General features: G+C 32.7%; 1 protein-coding gene across 1 annotated transcript in view; it reads left to right on the top strand.

Moving 5' to 3' along the window:
* LOC136037848 (RNA exonuclease 1 homolog) overlaps nt 1-12,434 on the top strand; it is an 85,314-nt gene that overhangs the window by 31,232 nt on the left and 41,648 nt on the right. The window contains exon 7 of the mRNA XM_065720692.1: nt 4,879-5,005. Coding sequence (XP_065576764.1) covers nt 4,879-5,005 — 127 coding nt within the window. The remainder of the gene's footprint in view (nt 1-4,878; nt 5,006-12,434) is intronic.

The following is a 12,434-nucleotide window of genomic DNA, read 5'->3' on the forward strand; positions in this document are numbered from 1 at the left end:
TTAAAACAAATACGATTCGAAACTTTTTAAGCACTACACGTTTGGCAAAAGGAGCAACAAATTCAAATTTTACAAGAATAAGGACTGGGGCGAAATTGCAACTGGGACTATACTGGTAAAACAGGTTGTTCCTTTTGGTGATAAATTTTTGAAAAAAAAGTCGGATTTTTTTCGATAAAATTTGGAAGAATTTATCAAAATGTTTTAGGATGAGAAACTCGAGCATAGGAGGTTGTTGTTTTTTTTATTTTTTTACTTAACGACGTTTTCTTCCTTGAGATATGCCATAATTATTCTTTCTTTCTTTTTTAGTTAAATCTAGGGTGCTCTTCGAAAACTGTACTCTACATATGTACCTTGTGCATATGTTGAAAAGTGTCCAAGGTGAACCTTCACGCCTCAGTCAGGCAAAGCTTGTGTAAAAATCTCAGCATATCCAACAATCCAGACACTGACCTAAAATTTGCTTAAATGACATTCATGCACAATAACAATTTATTGTTACAAATAATATATATATATATATATATCTATATATATAAAAATAAGTTGTCTGTCTGTCTGTGGATGGATCAGGTGACGTCACCTGAAAAAACTGGATCAGGTGACGTCAAAACTGAAAAAACTAAAAAAAGGCAAAAACTACAAAAAAAACTAAAAACTAATAAAAAAAATAAAAAAGCTAAAAAACTAAAAAAACTAAAAAAAGGCAAAAACTACAAAAAAAACTAAAAACTAATAAAAAAGCTAAAAAACTAAAAAAACTAAAAAAAGGCAAAAACTACAAAAAAAACTAAAAACTAATAAAAAAAATAAAAAAGCTAAAAAACTAAAAAAACTAAAAAAACTAAAAAAAGGTAAAAAACTAAAAAAACTAAAAACTAAAAAAAACTAAAAAAAAGGAAAAAACTGAAAAATAAGCTAAAATAAAGGTAAAAACCAATAAAAAACTAAAAAAAAAACTGAAAAAACTAAAAAAAGGCAAAAACTACAAAAAAAACTAAAAACTAATAAAAAAAGTAAAAAAGCTAAAAAACTAAAAAAACTAAAAAAAGGTAAAAAACTAAAAAAAAATAAAAAATAAAAAAAACTAAAAAAAAGGAAAAAACTGAAAAATAAGCTAAAATAAAGGTAAAAACCAATAAAAAACTAAAAAGAAAAAAAGGAAAAAACTAAAAAAAAATTTCATCTAAAAAACTAAAAAAAACTAAAAAAGGTAAAAACTAAAAGAACTAAAAAAGAAAAAAATAAATGACGACACTCAAAGAGAAAGCGACCAGGACAAAAGGAATGTTCGATTAGCAATCAACAAAGCACCGGGACACAGGGAGTATAAATGACGACCAGGACATAAGTAAAAAAAAAAAAACTATCTATATATATAAAAATAAGTTGTCTGTGGATCTGTGGATCGTGGATCAGGTGACGTCACCTGAAAAAACTGGATCAGGTGACGTCAAAACTGAAAAAACTAAAAAAAGGCAAAAACTACAAAAAAAACTAAAAACTAATAAAAAAAATAAAAAAGCTAAAAAACTAAAAAAACTAAAAAAAGGCAAAAACTACAAAAAAAACTAAAAACTAATAAAAGAGCTAAAAAACTTAAAAAACTAAAAAAAAGGCAAAAACTACAAAAAAAACTAAAAACTATTAAAAAAAATAAAAAAGCTAAAAAACTAAAAAAACTAAAAAAACTAAAAAAAGGTAAAAAGCTAAAAAAACTAAAAACTAAAAAAAACTAAAAAAAAGGAAAAAACTGAAAAATAAGCTAAAATAAAGGTAAAAACCAATAAAAAACTAAAAAAAAACTGAAAAAACTAAAAAAAGGCAAAAACTACAAAAAATCTAAAAACTAATAAAAAAAGTAAAAAAGCTAAAAAACTAAAAAAACTAAAAAAACTAAAAAAAGGTAAAAAACTAAAAAAAATAAAAAATAAAAAAAAACTAAAAAAAAGGAAAAAACTGAAAAATAAGCTAAAATAAAGGTAAAAACCAATAAAAAACTAAAAAGAAAAAAAGGAAAAAACTAAAAAAAAATTTCATCTAAAAAACTAAAAAAGGTAAAAACTAAAAGAACTAAAAAAGAAAAAAATAAATGACGACACTCAAAGAGAAAGCGACCAGGACAAAAGGAATGTTCGATTAGCAATCAACAAAGCACCGGGACACAGGGAGTATAAATGACGACCAGGACATAAGTAAAAAAAAAAACTAACAAAACTAAAAAGAAGGTAAAAACTACAAAAAAACTAAAAAGAAAAAAAAACTAAAAACTAATAAAAAAACTAAAAAATCTAAAAATCTAAATAAACTAAAAAAGAAAAAAAAAAGGAAAAAAATAAAGGAGAAAAACAAAACTAAAAAACAAATGTATATACAGACCGGTACACCGGGATACAAATGACGACCGGGACACAGGGAATATAAATGACGACCGGGACACAGGGACACAACTACAACGGGGACACCGGGGGAAACAGGGGGATATAAATGACGACCGGGACAAAAAAACTAAAAAGAAAAAAAAACTAAAAACTAATAAAAAAACTAAAAAATCTAAAAATCTAAATAAGCTAAAAAAGAAAAAAAAGGAAAAAAATAAAGTAGAAAAACAAAACTAAAAAACGAATGTATATACAGACCGGGACACCGGGATACAAATGACGACCGGGACACAGGGAATATAAATGACGACCGGGACACAGGGAAACAACTACAACGGGGACACCGGGGGAAACAGGGGGATATAAATGACGACCGGGACACCGGGACAGGGAATGGTCGATTAGCAATCACCATCAACAAAGCTCAAGGGCAATCATTAGAATCATGAGGTATAGATCTGAATACAGATTGTTTTCCCATGGACCATTATATGTTGCATGTTCAAGAGTCGGTAAACCTGACAATCTATTTATATGCAAAGACAATGGGACAGCAAAGAATGTTGTATATTCGCAAGTTTTACGTAGTTAAAACCATATATATATATATATATATATATATATATATATATATATATATATATATATATATATATATATATATATATATATATATATCTATCTATATTCACAGGTGGGACATAGGGACACAACTACAATGGCGCGTAACTATTATGGCGCGTAACGACTTACGCGCGCGGGGGGGCTTGGGGGGGGGCGCGAAGCGCCCCCACCAACTAGGTGTTGGGGTGGCGCGAAGCGCCACCCCAACAGCTAGTATATATATATATATATATTTATATATATATATATATATATATATATATATATATATATATATATATATATATATATATATATATAAATATATATATATATATATATATATATATATATATATATATATATATATATATATAAATATATATATATATATATATATATATATATATATATATATATATATATATATATATATATATTATCTATTATGGGCTAATATTTTATTATTATCTATCATATATCTATTATGGGCTAATAAGCATATGACGTTTGATATTATTTTGATGCTATTGATGCTATTGTAAATATTTCATTATTATGTAATTAACTAATTAATATTATTACTAATTAATATTATTATAACTAATTAATTAATTAATTTTGTATTTCACCCCCCCCCCCCTTATATCACTAGTTTAAATTATGCATACTTACCAACACTTCTCATATAAACGCCTTTTTTGGCTATTTTGATGAACGGTGTCTTCGGCTCCTGTATATAACACCGTCTATTGAATTAACTCATAACCTAATTTATTATTGTTGTATTTTTTTTCAGTTGTTTTTGTGCATTTTTTACTATGCTTTTTACTCGGCTCCTGCGTATAGCACAGTCTATTTAGTCGACTCATAACGTGTTTTATTATTGTTGTATTTTCTCAGTTGTTTTTGTGTATTTGTTACTGTGGGAAAATTTTGGGTAGCTGTAAAAAAAGAAGAAGAAGGCACAGTGTTCTGTTACATTCTATTTAACATTGTTTGATAGGCTTCGGAGAAACAACGTCCTTGGCTGAGACCCAGAATCTTTACAGTGGTAGATTCAAGGGAGATTTGCTTGCGGTAAAGCCTCCAGCGATTTTTTCCATCATAGATTCTATGCTCTTTTCCTCGTATATGTAATTTTATTTCGCCTTTCCCTTTTATCTATTTATCAATCTACCATTTTCTTCTACCATTACTTGTTGTTACACCTTTGTCTTTTACGATTGCTATTTTGTTTCTTTATACGTTTCTACGATTTTGTTTCTAGTTTAAAGCTGAGAATGTTCTAGCTCATCTCTAGTTAATGTTAGTCGTCTTACTTGGTAAGGAAGGGTCATGTGTTTCACTTTAATTAATAATTTAAAAGACATCGTACAATATTAGCTGCAAAGACAAACTAATCAACTGCCAAATTTTCTCGAAAGGGTGCAAGAAACCAATGGGCTGAGAGATTGTTCAGAACCGCTTAACCTTTGATTAGGAAGTTGAAAAGGGCAAAAATCATTATATTACTACTGTGTGACTTTGTGACTTTATAAAATATTGACTGTATATCATTATAAGTGTACGTGTAAGGAGTTTTAAAATTCTCTATTGTCAATTTGTCTTCAGGAATATTTAGAGGAAACCACCCTTCCTTCTAAAATTATAGATTACAGGTAAACGTTCCTAATACCATCGGGTTGAAAGAAAAAACTATCTGCATTTGAGTTGGAAACCCATGAGTGGGAGTCCAAGGCCTGCCCCCCTCCGAAATCTTAAATTTTCTTGGATTTCTTGACACTCCATATTCTAATATTCAGTTATATTGTTACTGTTATTAACCCTGCTTGTGTACCTGATTTCATCTCTCTTTTCTCGTAACCGTTAATTTCTCATTTATTTAAAGGCAGTGGAAGAGGAAAAGGCAGCTTACAGTAGGAGTGGCAACAAGTCCGTTTATCTGAATGCCATTGTGAGTGCCATTAACCGACTCAAAAAAGCTGCTGAAGGGGCAAAAGCTTCTGGCATCCAAGGTACCTATGCTTATTCCAAACTTAAAATACTTAGGCTACTCTTAAGTCTTGAAGATGAAACTTAAAAATTGAATAATTGCTCGGAAAGGAAGTGGCAATAAGTTCGTTTATGTGAATGCCATTGTGAGTGCCATTAACCGACCCAAAAAAGGGGCAAAAGCTTCTGGCACCCAAGGTACCTATGCTTATTTCAAACTCAAATACTTAGGCTATACTTAGGTCTTGAAGATGAACCTTAAACAATTAAACAACTGCACAGAAAAGAAGTGGCAATTGGTTCGTTTATCTGAATACCATTGTGAGTGCCAATTACCGACTCAAAAAAGCTACTAAAGGTGCAAAAGCTTCTGGCACCCAAGGTACCTATGCTTATTTCAAACTCAAATACTTAGGCTATACTTAAGTCTTGAAGATGAACCTTAAACAATTGAATAACTGCACAGAAAAGAAGTGGCAATAAGTTCGTTTATCTGAATGTCATTGTGAGCGCCATTAACCGACTCAAAAAAGCTGCTGAAGGGGCAAAAGCTTCTGGCATCCAAGGTACATATGCTTATTCCAAACTTAAACACTTAGGCTGCACTTGAGTCTTGAAAATAAAACTTAAAAATTGAATAACTGCTCGGAAAGGAAGTGGAAATAAGTTCGTTTATCTGAATGCCATTGCGAGTGCCATTAACCGACTCAAAAAAGTTGCTGAAGGGGCAAAAGCTGCTGGCACTTAAATACTTAGGCTACACTTAAGTCTTGAAAATGAAACTTAAAAATTGAATAACTGCTCGGAAAGGAAGGAGCAATAAGTTTGTTTATCTGAATGTCATTGTGAGTTCCATTAACAGACTCAAAAAAGCTGCTGAAGGGGCAAAAGCTTCTGGTACCCAAGGTACCTATGCTTATTCCAAACTTAAATATTTAGGCTAGGCTTAAATCTTGAAAATGAAACTTAAAAATTGAATAACTGCTTGGAAAAGAAGTGGCAGTAAGTTCGTTTATCTTAATTTCATTGTGAGTGCCATTAACCGACTCAAAAAAGCTACTAAAGGGGCAAAAGCTTCTGGAACCCAAGGTACCTATGCTTATTCCAAACTTAAATATTTAGGCTAGGCTTAAATCTTGAAAATGAAACTTAAAAATTGACTAACTGCTTGGAAAAGAAGTGGCAGTAAGTTCGTTTATCGTAATTTCATTGTGAGTGCCATTAACCGACTCAAAAAAGCTACTAAAGAGGCAAAAGCTTCTGGTACCCAAGGTACCTATGCTTATTCCAAACTTAAATATTTAGGCTAGGCTTAAATCTTGAAAATGAAACTTAAAAATTGACTAACTGCTTGGAAAAGAAGTGGCAGTAAGTTCGTTTATCGTAATTTCATTGTGAGTGCCATTAACCGACTCAAAAAAGCTACTAAAGGGGCAAAAGCTTCTGGCACCCAAGGTACCTATGCTTATTTCAAACTCAAATACTTAGGCTATACTTAAGTCTTGAAGATGAACCTTAAACAATTGAATAACTGCACAGAAAAAAAGTGGCAATAAGTTCGTTTATCTGAATGTCATTGTGAGCGCCATTAACCGACTCAAAAAAGCTGCAGAAGGGGCAAACGCTTCTGGCATCCAAGATACATATGCTTATTCCAAACTTAAACACTTAGGCTACACTTAAGTCTTGAAAATAAAACTTAAAAATTGAATAACTGCTCGGAAAGGAAGTGGAAATAAGTTCGTTTATCTGAATGCCATTGCGAGTGCCATTAACCGACTCAAAAAAGTTGCTGAAGGGGCAAAAGCTGCTGGCACTTAAATACTTAGGCTACACTTAAGTCTTGAAAATGAAACTTAAAAATTGAATAACTGCTCGGAAAGGAAGGAGCAATAAGTTTGTTTATCTGAATGTCATTGTGAGTGCCATTAACAGACTCAAAAAAGCTGAGAAGGGGCAAAAGCTTCTGGTACCCAAGGTACCTATGCTTATTCCAAACTTAAATATTTAGGCTAGGCTTAAATCTTGAAAATGAAACTTAAAAATTGAATAACTGCTTGGAAAAGAAGTGGCAGTAAGTTCGTTTATCTTAATTTCATTGTGAGTGCCATTAACCGACTCAAAAAAGCTACTAAAGGGGCAAAAGCTTCTGGAACCCAAGGTACCTATGCTTATTTCAAACTCAAATACTTAGGCTATACTTAAGTCTTGAAGATGAAACTTAAAAATTGAATAACTGCTCGGAAAGGATGTGGCAATAAGTTCGTTTATCTGAATGTCATTGTGAGTGCCATTAACCAACTCAAAAAGCTGCTCAATGGACAAAAGCTTCTGGCACCTAAGGTACCTATGCTTATTCCAAACTTAAATACTTAGGCTAGACTTAAGTCTTGAAAATGAAACTTAAAAATTGAATAACTGCTCGGAAAAGAAGTGGCAATAAGTTCGTTTATCTTAATGTCATTGTGAGTGCCATTAACCAACTCAAAAAGCTGCTCAAGGGACAAAAGCTTCTGGCACCCAAGGTACCTATGCTTATTCCAAATTTAAATACTTAGGCTAGACTTAAGTCTTGAAAATTAAACTTAAAAATGAATAATTGCTCGGAAAAGAAGTGGCAATAAGTTCGTTTATATTAATGTCATTGTAAGTGCCATTAGCCGACTCAAAAAAGCTGCTAAAGGGGCAAAAGCTTCTGGCACCCAAGGTACCTGTGCTTAATATATTCATACATAAATTAAGAAAAGCAACGATTTCTAATAGGCTTCAATTTTTTTTTTTTAGGTTTTTGAATTGTTCTAATCCCTTGTCAAAATATATGCAAATATTTTTGCAATTAGCAGTTTTTTTCCTCTTTAAGCAATTTAATATAAAATTCTCCATACATGAAAATCTTCAATTTTTACACAAAAATGTGACAAGTATAACGACGTTATTCCAATATTAATGTATGTAAAAATCAGTCACTTACATTTTTGTTTCTAAAATTAAGGCTCTTAACGAATTTTCTCAAACTTCTGACATATATATATATATTATATGCTGCCATATATATTATTATTATTATTTAGTATCTTGGGATATTTACAAGTGGATCTTAGGATATTGTTTAATTCTCAGTGGGAGCTGTGGTTTCAACAACTTAATAGAGTTATCCACCTCCTTACGATTATCCACCTCTAATGTTTAGCAACGGTTTTGCTGAATCTAGAGTTGTTCAAGTAAAAGCTTTGTAACTTCAAAGAAAAACTTTCTATTTTCTCCATTCCCATGAGAAAGTTGCTGTGTTTAGATTAGCAGTTGGATGAGAAAGAATAAGGAAGCTCATACTTGAAAAGTTGCTGCGACAGAAAGTCTTCTTTCTTGTGTTCTTTGATCTGATTAGTGAAGATCTCCGTCTTAGTTTATTGTTCTCCATTAGGGATTGAAGAAGTTTTGCAAGGCATATCCAAGGCGTTACAGGGTGTATCCAGGATTTCTTTCAATGGAAAGGGGGTTACAAAAAGAATAAATAAAAAAAATGCATAAAACCAACGGGTTCAAACCCAGTAATCCCTTCCCTGGATATGGCCTTGAAAAGTTAAAAAATTAAAGAATGCATCAAAAATTTGTATATATGCCTTTTTTATGTTTTTACGAGTCAGACAATTTTTTGGGGGGGAGGGGTCAAACCCGCTAATCTCTTGTCTGGATATGCCCTTGAAAAGAGGTATTATATAGTTTCTTCAGGATTTAAAAGAACTTCTGGAAGGTACTGTATTTAGTACCTTCTATAACCTTTTAGAAAGGCAACGGAAAAAAATTGCTTAATATGACCCTGTTTTCTATTCTGCTCTATATTATATCGATCAGCAATTTGTTTTGTTCTGAGTCTGTGGATGAAGTAGGTATGCAGTTCATTATTTTGGGTGGGATCCTAGGCTGTCAAAACTTACAAAAGGGGGCAAGGAGGAACTTTAGAAATGTAGAATATATAGAACAGTATAGAATATAAAAAATAAAAACTAAAAGCATAGAATATACAGATGTTCTATGCATAGAATAGTAGCAGAATATACAAATAAAAACAATATGACAAATAGTATAGAATATAAAAATTAAAACAGGTGTAGAGTAGTACAGGATATGTGATAATATATTGATAGTTGGTAGAGACGGGCTGGCCCAGAAAGGGGCTGTATCATTGCCTATATCTACCCCAAAATTGTTGTTATTGTTGCTGAATTTCCTCTAAGGAAAATTGGTCTCTCCAGATTTTCCCTTAAAATTAACGTCCGTAAATGTGTGAATATTACACAATATGTGTGAATATTACACTTAATGTTTGGGGAATTTTTAAAGAACCCAATTTTATTTAGGATATTTGGGGAACCCCCAAGAATCGTGGGTAGGGGAAGTTGTGGACTGTGTGTACCTCACGGTCATAGGGACTGGCACAATTTCTTCATAAAACATTAGGTATGGACTGGGAATGCCAAGCTGATTGGAAGTGCTGTCTCTTTTTTTGGTAAAGGACAACGAGGCAGAGGTGGTTTTAGGGAGGACAGAGAAGGTACTTGCTCTCTGTGCAAAAATTTTAGGAGAGCAAAATTTCAAATAAATGATCTAACGTTTATAATAATTTTGTGATGTTTGAAATTTATATTATCGAAATAAAGTAGAGGGGGTAATTGGCAAAAGTTTGTTAATAAATGAAAATTTTGTTGTAATTTGTCCTGAAATTTTTGGAGACAGGGGGGAGGGTGTGCGCTAATCAAGATCTTGCCCCAGGCACACGAGAAACCAGAACCGCCACTGTTGCAACGGGACTTCGTGATGGGAACGAGAAATGTACTTCTGTATTTATTTTTGGATAATTGCCACCCATAGTATCTGGAGCGAGAATAATGAAAATATGAAGAATGTCTCCAATAGTTTGGAGGGGGGATATTTTGGTTTCAAGGGAAGTTTAGGCCATTTTATTCCCAGTGAAATGCTAACCCTAAGGCTGCGTAGTAGGCTTTTCAGGCAAAAAATTGTTCTCCCTCGGAAGTCATCCGATTTGGCCTATAAATTTATTATTCATGGCGGTTCAACTCTGTGTGCTTAAAATTTCCCATTTGTTAATTTTAATCGCTAAAAACAGCTTCATTAAAGAGAAATAACTTCTACGGGATTTCATTTTTCTAGTTCTGCCGTTTGGGTTTTAGCCGACGGAATGAATAATTTTATGTGACTGGTTTTTTTTTGTATCTGCTGTTAATGAGGTAATCGCCTTATAATAGGTAAATATTAATGAGGTAGACGCAAAAATCAAACGCCTTTGTCAAGGCAAATACCTTGAAAAAGTTGGAGTTATGTGAACCCAGAATCCTACTTTTAAAAAAAGCTTAATTCAGAACTTTTGCATTTAGTATTCCGTTGTTTTGTCATCAAACTTATTTGTCTTCTGATCAAAGATATAAGGTCTTCATACTCTTCAATAATTATATCATCAAAGTCCCTAATAAGATACTATCCAGTCGGGGAGCGGCATAATTTCCTAATTTGTAGGTAATTCCTTGGAAATGGTTGTGAACAAAGAGGATCTTTTGTGTTTTGTATTCTTGACTAGGTCCTCTTGAATGAGTTAATAAAAAGGAAATCCAAGAATGGAGGCCAGATAACTAAGATCTTAGCATTTTGACTCGGGTGGAAACTCTGGCTTTTCTCGCTACGATTGCTTCAATTCCACTCAAGGCCGTATCCAGAATTTTTTTTCGGAGGGGTTTTACAAAAGTTTTTTCGGGGGAGGAGAGGGATAACACAATAAACCTCAAAAATTTATAAAAAAAAATGTACTTATATTCATTTTTGTGTCGTTTATACGAGTCGGAAAAGAATTGGGGTGGGGGTCAAACCCCTTACTCCCCGCCTGGATACGGCCTTGATCCCACCTCTTTGTTTCTGCCCATATAAAGCGGGTGTTTTTTTAATTTTAAACTCTAGCGCTAAATTATACGTGGCGTTAATTTTAAGACATTTTGGCAAAAGGCCAAACGCAATTGTTAGAATTCAGGTTTTGATTTTGAAGACTCATATTTCCGAAGTTGCAGCTCATCAAACAGTTCGTGGTAACGAAATGTAGTAAGGAGCGACCCGGCTCAATAGCAACCAAAACTCTAAAAAATGGGCTACATCAAAAGAATCGTATTTTAATGCTGATTTTAAATATATAAGTTTAATCAAGTTTAGTCTTACCCATCAAAAGTTACGAGCCTGAGAAAATTTGCCTTATTTAAAAAAATAGGGGGAAACAACCCCTAAAAGTCATAGAATCTTAACGAAAATCACACCATCAGATTCAGCGTATCAGAGAACCCCACTGTATAAGTTTCAAACTCCTATCTACAAAAATGTGGAATTTCGTATTTTTTGCCAGAAGACAAATCACGGGTGTGTGTTTATTTGTTTTTTTGTTGTTTTTTTTCAGGGGTCATCGTATCGACCAAGTGGTCCTAGAATGTCGCAAGAGGGCTCATTTTAATGGAAATGAAAAGTTTTAGTGCCCTTTTTAAGTGACCAAAAAAATTGGAGTGCACCTAGGCCCCCTCCCAGGCTCATTTTTTCTCCAAAGTCAACGGATCAAAATTTTGAGATAGCTATTTTGTTCCGCATAGTCAAAAACCATAATAACTATGTCTTTGGGAATGACTTACTCCCCCACAGTCCCTGGGGGAGGGGCTGCAAGTTACAAACTTCGGCCAGTGTTTACATATAATAATGGTTACTGGGAAGTGTACAGCGTTTTCAGGGGATTTTTTGGTTTTGGGGGTGGGGTTGAGGGGAGGGAGCTATGTGGGAGGATCTTTCCTTGGAGAAATATGTCATGGGGGAACAAATTCAATGAAAAGGGCGAAGGATTTTCTAAAATTACTATTAAAAAAAAACAATGAAAAATAAACATGGAAAAGTTTTTTCAATTGAAAGTAAGGAGTAGCATTGAAACTTAAAGCGAACAGAGATTATTACGCATATGAGGGGTTCTAAAAATACTTTAGCATAAAGAGCGAGGTATTTAGGAGGAGATAAATACCTCGCTCTTTATGCTATAGTATTTTTAGTATTTTCAACTATTTATTCTACGGCCTTTCGGATTCAGAGGTCATTCTTAAAGAATTGGGACGAAACTTACGATTTAGTACAAAGAGCGAGGTATCAACGAGGGCACAAACCCCCTCATATACATAATAAAAATTTAAGAATATAAAAGTTTGTTACTTAAGCTAATTCTTAAGTTACGTATATTTTTTTACTAATAAAAACATTCGTTAAAAATTAAAATTTATAGTTGCCTTTTTATGTAACCGAAAAATTGCAGGGCAACTAGGCTTTCCCCACCCCTTATTTCTCAAAATCGTCTGATCAAAACTAAGAGAAAGCAATTTAGCCAAAAAAGGAATTAATATGCAAATTTCATTTTAATAATTTATG

The sequence above is a fragment of the Artemia franciscana genome, chromosome 17 (assembly GCF_032884065.1).
Source record: "Artemia franciscana chromosome 17, ASM3288406v1, whole genome shotgun sequence".
Lineage (NCBI taxonomy): Eukaryota > Metazoa > Arthropoda > Branchiopoda > Anostraca > Artemiidae > Artemia > Artemia franciscana.